We start from the raw sequence: 16,803 nt of genomic DNA on the forward strand, positions 1-16,803 counted from the left end.
TGGCTCAGGCTGTAATGCAAGCGATGGGGGTGACAGGGAGCCGCAGATGAAGCTTCCCTGGCTCAGCGCTCACCTCCTGCTGTGCGGCCCGGTTCCTAACAGGCCAAGGACCCCTACCGGTCTGCGGCCTGGGGGTTGGGGACCCCTGCTTTAAATGATCATCAATTCCATGAAATGACTTGTGATCAGACGACTCCTTATGACAGCACAAAATTCACAAACTTTTAACTTTTTAAATATGTAAAACTAATCTTCACCCTCTGGACCCAAATGGCTATGTAATAAACAGAAACAACGTAACTTCTGTTTCTAGGACTATTCAATGTGACCACAAGTTATATTAGAAACCAGTGAATCCACTGGCATTTTAAATGGGGGAGGAGCGATTTAAAAAGCCTAACAAACACTAGAATCTGTTTACTATAACATATAAACAATATTAATGCTTATTTTCCTGCAATAGATATAATTCGAAGAACAGCATGAACTAAAAGGAACCTTCAATGACACCTGAAGACATGAAACATCTTTTCCCAGAGACAGAAGAAAATTTCTTTGACCAAAACGGATTCTCTTCCAACAAAGGTCAAAAACTGAAAATGCAGCTTTACAAAGGTGACTGTTAAAATTATGTAAATATTCTAAAATGCCTCTAGTTAAAATAAAAATTTAAATCTCCATTTTTTTATATCTAGCCATAGTAGAAAAAGAAAAATTCTGGTCAAACAGCAAATTAAAAGATGAAAAAATTTGTCCAAAAAAGAATTAAAAGATAAAATCAGCAATGTACACATTACTATGTTCTTTAATAATTTATATGCTGAAGGTTTACCAATGGAAAGAAGACAACATCAATCTGTTCATTTCTACTTGTAATAAATTTCTTTTTGAAGAAACTTCTGTACTTGATTTATTAAAAGTCAATAACGCATTAGCATTCGGTTATATAATACCTAAGAAAAACTGAGTATGGCAACTTTCCCCAAAGACTTCAGTAAGTGACATTTTCTTGTACCTGATACTTACACACGTGAGACACAATAATGAACAGTGAAGCTTTTACACATCACTTAAATCAAGTTCATATAGTGCCATCTGGTGGTTAACATGATATACTATTAAGTTTTCCCTAAATTTAAAGAAACCACCACTTTTGGAAACAGGTGATTACTTAAGATGAAAGGACCATTTTCTCTTTCTTAGCATTCATGTTATGGTACTTAACTGTCACTAAAATCCTCCCTCTTCCCCATTCAACCCGCAAATGCTTCTTACAACCTTCCATACTGCACTACTGCCCCCATCCCCTGTGTGTCCTTTGGAGATAAATCTTTGCCTATTTTAGTTCTATTCTTTGTCTTTCAAGCATTTTGCCTTACTGTCGTGCAGGCCTTAAATACACTTCTCTTTAGTTGAAAACTTTCCAGTTTATCTCCTTTCAAAATAGAAATAATAGCTAATATTTTGTGATGAGCAAAGCATTATGGTAAACACCTTATGGGAACATTCTAATTTAATCTTCCCAACAACCCGGCAAGACAGGCACTGTTTTTATCCTCATTTTACAGCTCAAGGAAACTGAAGCTTATAAAGGTGCATGGGTTCATCAAAAAATCTAACTCAGAGCCCACCTTTTAAACCATTACGCAATATTGCTCCTTTCCAAGTGTTGATCAAGAATCAAAATTTAGAAAAAATATGTTTATATAGAAGTCAGCTGACCTTTTCAGATGCCCAAAACAAAGGCATTTTTAAAAAAAGATTAACCTTGTGAACAACTGTGAATCTGTGGTCAATGTTACACATTATTAAACAAACACCAAATGTTTTAAGTACCAAAAGACTCTCATAATCAAACACCAATAGCTTACAGTGAAAAAGCTGGGAAAGAAATTTCGAAGTCGATAAGATCTGCTGCGCTGGTGGTCAGGAGTGAACATCAGCTTATCACGGGCACCGGCACGACACGCAGGGCTATTATGATCCAGTTCTTGCTACTAACCCAACAGCCAGGGCAAGCTGTTGCAGTCTCCTAAAGGTACACCTTCCTCCTCAATCCACACCTTTGCACCTGCTGTTCCCTCAACCTGGGATCTTCTCTCCTCCCTTTTTGCCCTGGAAAATGCTTATCACCTTAAGAAGTCATTTCATACCTACTTCCTGAGGGGAATTTCCTCTAATATTCACCCCCTTCCTCACCACAGACTACTTGAGCCACAAAGCACTTGAGACTTGACTTTTAGGAAAGCAATTAATGTATTCATTAAAGTGGATTTGTCTATTTGTTCAATGAAACAAAGCAATTTGAAGGCAATGTTTTATTGATGTTAAGTCTGCTGCACTTAGAACTGTGCTTAACACATAGTGAGTACTCGGTAAGTAGCACTGGGATGTTACTATTTTATGTAGCTGTCCAGCATTTGTGTTCTGGAACCTCATTACAGGACAAGCAATGTTCCAGTCAGAAAACAGAGTAAGAAGGAAATCCTCTAAAACTACATAAGCAGATGAAAGGCATGGCTCAGGGCAGGACTGATGCCTATGCAGGAGTCCCCTGGCTTTCTGTTTCCTGAATTTTAACTCCCCACTTGGTCTTCCTATTTCCATACTATTCCAGGCATTAAAAGTAAAAAGGTATTTACTTCTATTTTATATGAAAAGTAAAAGAAAAAATACAGAATAAAAAATTTATAAGTTAATAATGCATAAAGTTCTTATCCAAAGCATTATCCCATAGCGCTTGGCTGACATAACTTACAGGATCCAATACCTGAACTCTTTCTTTCTTAAGTCCTACCAATGGAATTCTAATTTTAAATTTTCTTTTTTCATCTCTGGGCAATTATTATTTGTCAGTCTATTCGACCTTCTCTCCAGGGCAGGGTTGATACAGGAGTTTTAGTTACATACAATTCCTAGGTCGTTAACGAGATGACAGATTGGGGAAAAGCCCTTAGCCTGTACACAAATAAGAGGTGGTCTAGATACAGGGACACCTTGGTTTTCATCTCCATGTTGCATTCTACAGCAAGTAATAATATGCAAATAAGCTGATGCCCCAATGGTACCGAGATGAGATAAGAACATCACTGTAATTATTATATTGCTCACACTATTGTATGTGAATTTGATAATACTGAAAGTCAACGTAAATTATCGAAGAAAAAGTAAGTTGTTTTGTTTTAATTAGGAAAAAGTCACTCACTTATATAAGACAGGTCTATCCTGCAGGGCTTCCATTGCCTGAGTCAGTACTGGAGATATGTCACATGATTCTTGTGTCAATGCTCTGCATTCACCTGAAAAATCATTATAACACTTATTGTGTTATATAATCATTATAACATTATAACACTTGTTAAAGTACAATTAATAAGTACCTTATTATGTCTGTTGTACAGCCAGAGTCTAAATACTGTATTAAAAAAATGCTTGGGGGGCTTCCCTGGTGGCGCAGTGGTGGAGAGTCCGCCTGCTGATGCAGGGGACACGGGTTCGTGCCCCGGTCCGGGAAGATCCCACATGCCGCGGAGCGGCTGGGCCCGTGAGCCATGGCCGCTGAGCCTGCGTGTCCACAGCCTGTGCTCCGCAACGGGAGAGGCCACCGCAGTGAGAGGCCCGCGTACCGCAAAAAAAAAAAAAAAGCTTGGAAAAGCCTAGAGAACATGCCAATCAAAAACTAGTTCATGCTGTCAAACTAAAAATGTAAGCTTAAATACCTACATAACTTCAAATGACCACATCTGCTATCTGGTATACCATATATATATATTTTTTTTTTGGGGGGGGGGTGTTGGGCTTTTGTTGCTGCACGCGGGCTTTCTCTAGTTGCGGCACGCGGGCTTTCTCTAGTTGCAGCGAGCGGGGACTACTCTTTGTTGTGGTGCGCGGGCTTCTCATTGTGGTGGCTCCTCTTGTTGCGGAGCACGGGCTCTAGGCGCGCGGGCCTCAGCAGTTGCAGCACGTGGGCTCAGTGGTTGTGGCGCACGGGCTCAGTAATTGTGCCTTCCGGGCTCTTGAGCACTGGCTCAGTAGTTGTGGCTCATGGGCTTAGTTGCTCCACGGCATGTGGGATCTTCCCGGACCAGGGCTCAGACCCGTGTCCCCTGCATTGGCAGGCAGATTCTTAACCACTGTGCCACCAGGGAAGTCCCCACATATTTTATTATTATAAAAAACTACAGTTCTGAAGGAACCAGTCAATGAACAAACGTGCACTAAATAACTGCTATACACATGGCAATGTCAAGGAGGGAAGGGAGTACTAAACATATATTACCAGTTCCTTACCTTGGGAGCAATCTTCAAGGAGTTTGCTAAAATGTTTATATGGGTAACTAATATATAGTATTAAGATTATAATTTCAAAATTGTTTAGATTTTAAACTGTTTAAAAAATCTGTACACCAATATGTCCTTTATTTTACTATCCTATCTATAAAATACTTATTAAATGTCTACTCTGCTCAAAAAACTCAGAGCATGTTCAGAAGTTCCCAACCTTTGGGAATATGAGGACCTCACGCTAGCAGTATATTTTTCTGGCACACACTGACTGAGAAAAACATACACGTGTATGGGATTGGAGCTATCTTACGATGACTCCAATGTCCCTAGGAGTCAGAATGTCAGTTTGGAACTTCCATGTTAGACGTCATGGGAGCACAAATAAATATGAGGCAATGTCCTTGCCTTTATGAAAACAGAAATCTAACTGGAGAGCTAAGACATACATATATGAAAAGTTAAGTTATGTTAGAGTAGTAAATTATTGAATACCAAATAAATATATTCAGTAGTTAGTGTTCAGAGATGGGAAAAGCCACTATGATTTAATGTAGTTGTGGAGAGTTCCAGGAAGATGTAGAACCTAAGCCTGACTTTGAAGACTGAGGTAGGATTTGGATATAAAGAGGGAAAGCCAGACCATACTTCAAATAGGAGTAAACAGTGCAAACAAGAGAAGTAGAAAAAGAAACAAGTTCTGGGGCTTCCCTGGTAGCGCAGTGGATAAGAATCTGCCTGCCAATGCAGGGGACGCAGGTTCGATCCCTGGTCCGGGAAAAGCCCACATGCCGCGGAGCAACTGAGCCGGTGCACCACAACTACTAAGCCTACGCTTTAGAGCCCGCAAGCCACAACTACTGAAGCCCGCGCACCTAGAGCCCGTGCTCCGCAACAAGAGAAGCCACCGCAATGAGAAGCCCGTGCACCGCAATGAAGAGTAGCTCCCGCTCGCCGCAACTAGGGAAAGCCCGCGTGCAGCAACGAAGACTCAACACAGCCATACATACGTACATAAATAAACATTAAAAAAAAAAAAGAAAGAAGTTTTGGAGATAAAGAGTAAATCATCTGAAACACATAAGGTTTTTCCACAGTCAAGTACAAGTATACTGGTTAACTGGATTTAATCCCAACTCCTTCCAACAGTCAGCTGGTAACATCTATTAAAATATCCTGTGCACATGTTCCATTCTTGAAGTCTTAACTACTTTGTTTTTAACAGGCAATTCTATGAACAGACTACTGAAACATTTTAAAGCAAATCTAAAGCAAATAAACCATCTGTGATAGGCAAAATAATGGTCCTCCAAAGAACCCTAATCCCTGAAACCTGTGAATATGCCATCTTACGTGGCAAAAGGGACTTTGCAGATGGAATTAAGGTGACAGACCTTAAAATAGGGACATTTTCCCAGATAACCCAAGTGGGTCCAAGATAATCATATAGGTCTTAAAAGTAAAAAAGGCTAGCAGAAGAGTTAGAGATATGAGATGGAAGAAGAGGCAGAAGAGATTCAAAGTGAGAAAGTGACTCCATCTACCCATTACTGGCTTCGAAGATGGAGGAAGGGGCCACAAGCCAAAGAATGCAGACAGCCTCTAGAAGCTGGGAAAGACCCTCAGTGACAGCCAGCAAGGCAACTCAGAGCTCAGTCCTCAGACTCAAAGAACTAAGTTATGCCAACAAACTGAATGAGCAAGGAAACAGACTACTCCTTAGAGCCTCCAGAAATGAATGCAGCCCTGCCCACATTTTAATTTTAGCATGGTGATTTCTGACTACAGAACTATAAAATAATAAATTTGTGTTATTTTAAGCCATTAAGATTGTGTTAAATTAGTTACAGCAGTAATAGAAAAACTCACCATTTATTATAGTTGTAGTAACTACTATATGTAAATAACATGTCATGTAAATAACAAGAGATGTCTAATCAACTTTAAGATAATCTGGGGCAGAAATACTGTCTTTATTTTTTTATTCCCATCCTTAATCATAGACAGTGCTTGAATGATACTAGATGTTTATGAGACACATACAAAGACAATATGTTCAAATATAAAGTTTTTCTTTTTAAAAATAGTTTTTGTCTACTAAGATCAAAATGATATCAAATAAAGACTAAGTGAAATAACAAAATCAAACACTAATATTCATGAATCTAGACTGCATAAAAGAAATCACTTACTTTGAGCCCACCGGTAAAGTCTTTCATAAGATGTTTCTTGAAGCAAGGCCATCTGTTCCATAATTTCTAAACTAAAAACATTAAAGGTTTATTATAATTTATTAAAAAGTTTTAGCCAATAGCTATTGAATATATCTAAGAACCTAATCACTTTATTTAATTACAGAGTGATTTGGTTATAGCCTATTAACTTTTTATCATCTTGTGGAATAATTTTTCAGTAAATGTTTATAATTAAATGTCGCCAAGTTTAACACCATCACTTAGATACCCAACTGCTGTTTTACTCTGAACGTATCAGGGTATAACTTTCTCCTTATCCAAAGATACATAAAGATTAAACTTCTATTTCACAAAATGTCATATACTTTAAGAAGAACCTAGAAAATCGTTAAATTTTGGAAATATAAAAGGTAACACAATCATGAACTGAAAAGACTACTCACCCTGCTGTTTGTTGGTTTGTACGCAAGAGAACTTTGACATCATTATGAATCTGTTTTACTCTTCCCAATGCCTTGAAAAAATCCTTTAAAATTAAAGCATATTCTTTTTAACTATAGATCTAGAATACAGAATTTACAAAAGAAGCAATTAACAAGATTGAAAATGGTTGCCAAAGGACTTAGAGATGGGAAGGAGTGGGATAGGTGATGTAGGTTTTCTTTATAAGCCATGTTGTACTCTTTGACTTCTAAAAACAACCAAAAAAAAGTATATGTATTGCTTTGAAAAATAAGGTAATTTAAAATATGCACCTTAATTGCTAAATTTAAAAACATTTTTAAATCAAAAAAAATTTTAGGTGGTAAAATAAAGCCTTAAAAAAAGAGTGATTTCTCTATAACATCTGTAACTGCTATGCTTTAAGTGATTTTAACAGAAAGCAAAATACCTCAGTGATAGGTCCTTCTCTTGTACCTCGGAGAAGACTCATTTCGTCAGAAGTCAGCTGGAACTTGGATAAGAAGGCATCAGCAACTTGCGCTCTTATTTCTAATGTTTGACTGTAATATTTCAAAAAAGGCAACAAAAAATCAAGCACACTATGCATCTGCATAGCTTTAAGACAAGTTACATCTGACACAACTTTTAAAACAAAGGTGTGGAAGAGTCTCAATATCTTCAAAAGCCTTATTTCTGCCTCAAATATTAGAAGCCCATCAGGCACGTAGGTGATAAAACTGGCTGATATTGTTCAGTAGAAGCCACAGTAAAATGATTAATCATTAAGCAGAAGAAGAAATACATTCATGAATGGTCCGGGTATTACAATCCTTAGCCACTTAGGTGTACTTGCACAGTTTGCCTCTTGAAAACAAAGTTATCTTACAGAAGAGAAATATGCCAGTTAATTTCTTCTCAGTCACTAAAAAAATCCTAAGCCTTTGAAGCTTGCACATGAAGTACACAACAACCAAAAATCAGGTCCATTATTTTCTTATTTTAGGTTAGAAATAGTAGTCAAGAATTCATTTAGTAATCCCTCATTAAATCAAAAAAATCACTCTTCCACTCTCCCTTCCCCACTTTTTCTGCATACGATCATAAAAAAAAAAGTCTTTTCAATTATACTATCCGAACGCAACCTATCTAGACTAGCTGACAATTAGCAAAAGGCACACTCTAGTCTGCAGGGACCTGCAAGGACTGAGCAGGGTCCCATCTAAGGGCAAGTCAGGAATACAAACTACAAGAGCAGAAATTCAACATCCCTGCCTTCTAGATCTTAGATGTGAAGATATATAAATAAAATGATAAGTGTTTCACTAGTAGTGTTCCCAGGGCAGTGATATTCCACAATCTAACAATATTCAAACGAAACTGAACAAAGATAAACATTAACCCTATCTGAACAGACAGTACAACGCATGCCATCTTTGTTTGTACTCGAGTTGTGAGGTTTTAAATTCAGTCAAATGCCCTGCTGAATGACATAGATTAGAAAGGAAAGGTCCTCCAGGTGGCAGTAATGTTCTGTTTTTCTCAAATAATGTAAATCACCTAATTAAATTTATACAGATTTAAATAGCCTATGTCCTTAATCATCTTATTAATACTGATACTGATATCTAAAAGTTACCTAAACAGGTTTTGTTTTAGATAAAGCTCAAATTGTTATCATACAGGATTTAAAGCAATTTTAACACTTCATAAAATTCCTTGAGACTATACAAATTAACCATTTCAATGAAAACGTTTTGAGAGTTTCTTTTGGATTTTATAGTCAATTCATCACGCACAATGGAAAATTCATCGCTTTATTGGTTCATTTTGTTTAAACTAAATCTAGCACAGTTGACCCTTGAACAACATGGGGGTCAGGGACGCCGACCCCAGCCCCCAACCCCCTGCCCAGTGCAATGGAAAATCTGCACCAGCCAGATTCAACTTTACAGCCAGCCCTCTGCACCAGAGGATTCAACCCACCATGGCCTGTGTAGGACTGCAGTACATATTAACTGAAAAAAAAACCCACATATAAGTGGACCTGTGCAGTTCAAACCCGTATTGCTCAAGGATCAACTGTAAATTCAAGATATTATTTAAATCACATTACTCTTTAGTTTTACCATATATAGTCTTCCCAGGTGAAATTTCACAACCATTCTTGACGAAGTTGTGGAGTATTTGTACAATCAAGTAGCATGAACAGGGATCTCCAAGGTGTAAAGGCCCTGAGCTAGGGTCTGAGGTGACAAAAGGTACACATGAGGCAGACCCTGCCCTACTGTACAATACAAATGAAATATGGTAACTTTTGGAGGGCTTTTAGTATCTAAATTAAAAGTATATGAAATTAATGCTAAAATAAAACATAAATGGTTATTGTAAATTAAAACTTCTAAGAGTATTTGATGTGTATTCATGTAATCACTGTATATGATGTAAGTTATATAAAACATAAGTGAATATGGCAAATGCATACTGTGGAATAATATACAGCAAATAAAAAATGAGGTCGAGCTATATGTAGTCACACAAAATTATCTATAAGGCACTTATAGGTACAAAAAACAAGTCACAGAAAAATACGTACAGCAACCCCCATGTACTTTTAAAAAGAAACTTTACACATACACAGGAATTTTCAGGACATGTATTCACATACTGCCTGAGTATATAAAATAAACAGATTATTTCATTTTTATAATGATTCTTTTAAACCATCCCAGAACATGATTTATGAATCTTGTGGTATTGGTTTTTTCCTGAAAATATACCCCTGTCATATTTTAACTCTAACTTCTAAACTCATCTCCACCAAATAATTTCAAAATAATTGAAAAAAGCTAGCAAAAAAAAGGGGTGGGTGGGGAGGCATAAGATATAGATCAAAACAACAAAAAAAGCAAAGAAATATACATGGCAAAACAAAATGAAAACAAGGTTGATCTACCAATATTCGGTTAAATGTAAATTAAAATAGTGTGATACCATTTTTCATCTATAAAATTGCTGTTTTTAATGACAACATCTAGTGTCTACAGGGTTTAATAAAATAGACATTCTCATATATTGCTGATGAAGCTGGAAATTGGCATAACCTTTCCGGAGAGAAATTTAGGCAATATATATGAAGATACTTTTTAAAATTTCTACCATTTGATTCTTTAATTACAATCAAATTCTAGGAATTTATCCTAAGAAAATAATCTGAAATGCACAAAATGATTTAAAAACACTTACCAAACCATTACGTTTAATAATGGAAACAATATCTGATAATTTAAAAATGCTTGTTCATTCACAAGAAAAAATACAATGCCACATTAAAAAACATGTTTTTTAAAAATAAATGATATAGGAAAACGAACATGAAATTTTACGTGAGTGAAGTAAAATGTAACTATGCATACATACTAACTCTGGGAGAAGATACACCAAACTGTTAACAGTGGCTATGTCTGGGTGGTGAAACTATACCTGACTGTAATTTTCTTCTTTAAGTCTTACATACATAAAGGAGAAGAAAGAAGAAAGATGTGATGCTCCCCTGCCTTCTCCTAACTTTTTACCAGGCAATGAAAGAATATGTATCACATATGCTCTATATTTTTACATGTATATTTGTGCAAAATAAATCCTTTTTATATTTTTATGTGTTACCAACTTCAAAACCTAAATTAAAATAGCTTATAACAAATAATTAAAATTACAAAACCATTAAAAAATAAAGTAGTAAGAAAGAAAGAGGGACTTCCCTGGTGGCGCAGTGGTTAAGAATCCACCTGCCAATGCAGGGGACACGGGTTCGAGCCCTGGTCCGGGAAGATCCCACATGCCGCGGAGCAACTAAGCCCATGCGCCACAACTACTGAGCCTGTACTCTAGAGCCCGCAAGCCACATTACTGAAGCCCACATGCCCTGGGCCCACACGCTGCAACTACTGAAGCCCACATGCTCTAGGGCCCGTGTGCCGCAACTACTGAGCTCGCGTGCTGCAACTGCTGAAGCCTGTGTGCCTACAGCCTGTGCTCCACAACGAGAGAAGCCACCGCAATGAGAAGCCCGTGCACTGCAACTAAGAGGAGCTCCTGCTTGCCCCAACTAGAGAAAGCCTGCGCCCAGGAACAAAGACCCAACGCAGCCAAAAATAAATAAAAGAAAAAAAGAAAAAGAGAAAGAATGAGAACTTAAATAACATAGCTGAGGAAAGCTATCGCAATTAAGTGCAGAACAGCCTAAACTTCCAGCCACCAAAGCCAATGTAGAAACAAGATGTGCTACACAACTTTGTCTAATAAGGGGGGAGAAATATGAAGGGTAACGCTCCTTGAGGTATGTCAGACAGTGTGTTCAGCAGACTGTACCCCGTGACACAGTTTATTATTCCTTTCTTCAGATGTGATAACTGAGACTGAGGGAGGTTAAGAAATAACTCGTTAAAGATTAAAAATCTAATGACTTCTTACCCAAGATTTGTATTAGAATTCAGGTTTTCAAGGTCTACATTCTTTCCACTAACATACTACACCTCAAAAATAAACAAACATAAGCCAGAGGCTATGTTTTTCTGAGTCCAGACAGAAATTTGGCTGGTAGGCCTTTCCATGAGACAAAAAAATACATAATAAATAGTGATTTCAGTGGTATTCAAAAATATGGAGGTATGTTCATCTGGACATAGCCTTTCCTAATCATCAATGAAACCCATCTTCTGACTGTCAATTAAACATTAAGGGCAAATGTTAAACTGCAGTTCTGTGGAGACAATTCTACACCAAACTTTACCTATAGAGCAACAGCTGTCAAAATGACCTCCTTCTAACTCAGTTGGAAAAAATATTCATATCATTTATAAATTTGTCTGAATAAGAATATCATGTTATCCAAATAAGCCCATAGAATTTCTATTTCTAAAGCCAAATGCTTGTCTAAGTTTCTCGTTAAAAAGGAAAAGGTAATTTTTTAAAATGGAAAAACAACTCTGCCAGCACCCAGGAATCTGTTATGATTTCTGCTATGTAATTTTCTTAAAATACATTCACACAAATGTTCATTTGGCACATCAAATCCATAGCTCTTGGGATACTAGAATGCCATAAATGTTTGCTTCCCAGAAACATGCCAGGCCAAAACACTTTTTTCATAGGCTTTCTAAAATAATAAACATAAACAACCTTGCTTAAATAGTTTTGACAACATATGAACAGAAGGACAATATTCTAATATTGCCTCCTGCAGACATTAACCAGTCCCATACATGTTACGAGCTCCAATAAAATGCTTATTTTTCATTTTTTATTTTATGTTCCTTTCCTGACATTGGAATAGCTATATTTCATATTCATTCACTCAAAATTATTTATTGAATCTACAATGTGTTACGCATTGGAGACACAAAAAGAGACTAAGAAATTGTCATCGTTCTCAAGGAGCTCACAGTTCAGTAGGAAAGAGAGTCAAACCAATCATTAGTTACGAGACTGTACTACACACTACAGTAAAGATGGCAAGAGGAAGATTTAACTCAGACCACAAACTCAGACCACAAACTCAGACCACAAACTCAGACCACAAACTCAGACCACAAACTCAGACCACAAACTCAGACCACAAACTCAGACCACAAACTCAGACCACAAACTTTGTAAACAGGATTGGTGATCTGTTACTCTTAGTTTTAGTCACAGTTTTCAGTTGAATCCATATATGCTTTTATAGTCAGCCAACAATAACTTAACAGAAAAATTTATGTGTGGGTCTCTAACTGCAAATTTCTTTTCTAGGAAACTTTTCTTTCAAAAGATTAGTTGTGATACTAAAAACATTCTAATTTGATGCTCAAGGCACATGCTTAGTTCTGAGTACAGAAATCCAGCACCTGCCTTTCCTTAGAGAGTGGGCTGCTCTGTAGAGCCAACCATCTCTTCACATCAGCTGAGGCTGCAACTTTTCTCATCGTGGTCCATGCACCAATGGGAGAGACCTGTGTGGTGATGGAACGGTTCTGTATCTTGACTGTAGCAAGATGCATAATCGGAAGTAAAAAATAAAAGACAATTATGAGAAAAAGATAATAAAATTACTAAAACTTTGAAAAATCCACATTTTAAAAAGCAGTCATTTTTTAATTCTATGGCAAACAAACAATGCATCATCACTTCCAAAGAGGGATAATCTCTCAATCATCCCAATTATCAATGTTCCTAAACTATTGTTTTATGTTTATTTTACTCTTGGATAACAGCTTACAACCTCATACTTTGTATCATTTTTGAGTCACGTTTTTGATTATTGTTTTAACTTTGAAGTTATCTATAATTTTCTTTCCCAGTTATCTCCAAATTAATGAAGAGTTGATTATGTAAAGAAAAACTTACCTTTCAGCTTGAAGCTTAGTGGTTTTTATTATTAAATCTTGAGTCTGTTCCTTTGCTGCCTAAAATTATAAACATATCTATTATCAGTACATTTCAACTTTTTTCAACTTCAGAAAACTAATACTGCCACTTACTGGAGTTCAGACTATAGCAAATGAGATCACACTCCAGAACTCAAAAGTTTAAAAAAGGCCCAAGTACCTGAAATAGATGTTTCAAGGCTCATACACTACGTTTAATAAGAAGAACTCACTCAGAACGCTAAGGCTTACAAGAAAGAAAAAGGTATCACAACGATGTTTATTAAGGAATTTAATAGCTCCTGATGCTTCTCAGTGGAACAGAAGCACTGCCAGAGCCAGGTAAGGATGAAGAAGAGGACTTCGGCTATAGACATGCTGAGTTGAGGTACCAGGAAACCTCCGAATGAAGCTGTAAGTTAAGTCACTGATACGCCGTTGTGGAACTCAACAGAAATACCCAAGGTGGAGATAAAAATTTGAGAGTTGGGATATACAAAAAAGAAAACCCTCATATAGGATTCTGGAGAACATTAAAGATAGCCCCATCTAAAGGACAGAGGGCTGTTCCTGGCCAAGTCATACTAAACAATCCTCTCTCTCCCAAACCAGAGCTGAAAGGATCAGGAGTGAAAACTTGATGAAAAGGTATTTCAAGGATTAGGAAAATATTTATAAAGTGAATTGAAACAAATCACTAGTGTAACCAGTGAGATTCTCTCTCAAAGACCTGAACTGGGGAACTCTACAAAACTAAGGCAGTTACTAACGAGAAGAGAAACAAGTGAGTGGTTGTGAGGCAGGCAGAAACACAGGGCATTAAATGAGTCAGAAGTATGTAGGTCAATGTTAACTCTACAGCCAAACTAGAGGTTTGGAACTGCTTTAATAAACAGACCTAAACTTACATACATTTTCCTGAGATATTTTTAGGCTGAACATAAATCATAATTAAGCTGGGTCTTTACTGGGCATAGCATTAGTTTGAAATTATTCCTAAGGCTTTCTACTAAGGAATTTATTTCTGCTGCATTTGTTGAACAGTATGGGATTGAAAAGTTTATCAAGATTCCACAGTTATCTCTATACTGGCAAGATCAAAATATAAAGGCTTCTGGAGTTAACTGTGCAATATTAGTGAACCATCACCAAAGAGACACAAAGACATTTATAGTTAAAAACATAAGCATGATATTTATATTCAAACATCCTACAGGGCATGATGTATCAGATACCCACACATTTTGTAGACCTATCTAGCAATTTCTGAAAGCTTATCAGGAACTAGGCTAAAATCCAGACATTATACAGTACCTGTAGGCGACATGTCATATCTTGACAACAGCTGTTCATTGCCTGAACATCTTCATGTATGCTTTCAAGTTCCTGAAAATGAAAAAAGTAACATCAAGCAGTATATATAGAGTTAAAGAAATTTCTCCTCTTAGCCAAATCCTTATTTTTGTCCCTTTCTTGCCAAAGCATGACAAAAGATCCCATATTTAAGACTGAAAATGATTAAAAAGAATAATATCTAGTATAAGAAAAGATGTAAAAAAAAAAAAACCTAGTATATTCTTTTTAGAGGGTCTGACAATAGGAAAATGGCAAATGCTTTAAGAATATGAATACCTGTTTATTCAGAAATTCTCATACTAAGAATTTATCCTAAGAAATTAATCAGATAAGTGTGCAATATATGTAAGAGATGATCAACACAGAGTTGCCTAAAACAAATGGGAAATGGGAAATGTTTCCAACCATACAATGGAAACCCGCGCATACGTTAACAACGATAATATCTGTGTGTGTGTGTGTGTGTGTGTGTGTGTAAATTAGCATGGAAAGATGTCTATATAAAGCTAAAAGAAGGCTTATAAAGCAATACATATATATGTGTGCAGAAGAACACAGGGAAGACTATGAAGGGCTATACAATAAAATACTGACAGGTTATTTCCGTGTAGCAGAATCATAAGTAATATCGCTAGTTCCTTCTATGTCTGACTTTATTATTTATCTTTTCTATAATGAATTATTTATAACTTTCAATTAATAAAAAACAAGAAAATTTGAAAACCCAATAAACAATAGTGCCTCCTCCTGTATGGTTGAAAGTAATCACATATTAGATCATGCCAAAAATCTGGTAAGTCTCCCAGTAACATTCTTTCCCTATATACTCCCACCTCCAGCCCCCTCCACATATGCAAGAATTTCGCTGGTCACTAAGGTCTATCATTTATAGCCCTTATTATGTACATCTTATCCATTTCTTTTTTTACAACCCAAACAGCTACTACTTGAGTTCAGTTCAATTGCTTTCTCCTGTATGGACTGATAAAAAACGGTCTTCCAACAGGCCTCCCAGGCTCCAAACTCTTTACTAAATCATTCTCTACAATCTTTACTGAACCAATCTCTTAATATAAAAAAAATGATATCACAGAATTATATTTAACTTCATACTGCACTATTATCTTCTTTTTCCCAATTCAATTCAGTGTAACACAACAGAAAGATATGCAAGGAAAGAAAGTTTCAGTGGGAGACATGGTCTTACTACGGTCTCTTTCAACACAATGCCCAAACCTTCAAATGAAAACATGACAGTTTTATGAAGGGATGGGCCAATCATAGGGCAAGAGATAAGAAAGCAACCAAGCAGGACTACGAACAAAATGTAAGGATGAACCAGAGTTAGGAAATCACTTACAAGAATATGAGCATACATCCTAGTTCCAGAATTACATTTTTTCCTTTCTCTATATAAAGTACTTTGAATTATAAAAATCATAGCACCAGACATTTTCAAATGTTACTCTCTGTATCTTACCATTAATAGGATGTAAATCAGATTAGTTAAGTGCTAAACTGCTTTAAACAATAAAAGAATGATTTCAAAATAGCAATTAATGTCAGCAATAGCAAATAGGTACTAATAGGCAAATTAATCTATTTCCTTAAATCTCACTGTATAAGACTAGCACTATGACATTTTATCAGCCAACAAGGTCAAGAATAACTACTCCTAATATTTACTTTAGCTACTATAGTACACTGAATGAATCTGATTTGTAAAATAATAGAAATTACATCTCTTAATATATGACTTAAATGCAGAGATTTGCTAAATTGTAATTCAAGAACCTTTACATTGCTTGTATGTAAAGCCTTCATTTGAACTCAAACTGCCTTTTATTCCCGATTAAATTACAGGTTGTTAAATACAATTGCAGTATGATAACCTTTAAAGAAATCTTTTATTATGGAAAAATTCCAAAATTAGCTAAAAGTTGAGATAATGTGAATGCCTATGTACACATCACACGGCTTTAACAATTAGCAACTCATGACCACTCTTGTTTAATCTACCTCTGTACCCACTTTCTAACTCTCTTCCCATCCACTTTCTCCCTCCCCAAGCTGAATTATTTTGAATTCCAGATAGCATATCATTTCATCCATAAACATATCAG

At 36.4% G+C, this 16,803-nt stretch overlaps 1 protein-coding gene across 2 annotated transcripts in view; it reads right to left on the reverse strand.

Annotated features, from left to right (window-relative positions):
* The window catches only part of COG6 (component of oligomeric golgi complex 6), a 63,951-nt gene that overhangs the window by 43,090 nt on the left and 4,058 nt on the right, over positions 1 to 16,803 (reverse strand). For both annotated transcript variants that reach the window (XM_024755415.1, XM_024755414.1), the window contains exons 3-8: positions 14,639 to 14,710; positions 13,305 to 13,363; positions 7,372 to 7,483; positions 6,923 to 7,005; positions 6,477 to 6,547; positions 3,206 to 3,299 (exon numbers count right to left, since the gene is read on the reverse strand). In XM_024755415.1, the coding sequence (XP_024611183.1) occupies positions 3,206 to 3,299; positions 6,477 to 6,547; positions 6,923 to 7,005; positions 7,372 to 7,483; positions 13,305 to 13,363; positions 14,639 to 14,710 (491 nt within the window). The remainder of the gene's footprint in view (positions 1 to 3,205; positions 3,300 to 6,476; positions 6,548 to 6,922; positions 7,006 to 7,371; positions 7,484 to 13,304; positions 13,364 to 14,638; positions 14,711 to 16,803) is intronic.

Source organism: Neophocaena asiaeorientalis, unplaced genomic scaffold (assembly GCF_003031525.2).
Source record: "Neophocaena asiaeorientalis asiaeorientalis breed wild unplaced genomic scaffold, Neophocaena_asiaeorientalis_V1.1 scaffold59, whole genome shotgun sequence".
In the NCBI taxonomy this organism is placed as follows: Eukaryota; Metazoa; Chordata; class Mammalia; order Artiodactyla; family Phocoenidae; genus Neophocaena; species Neophocaena asiaeorientalis.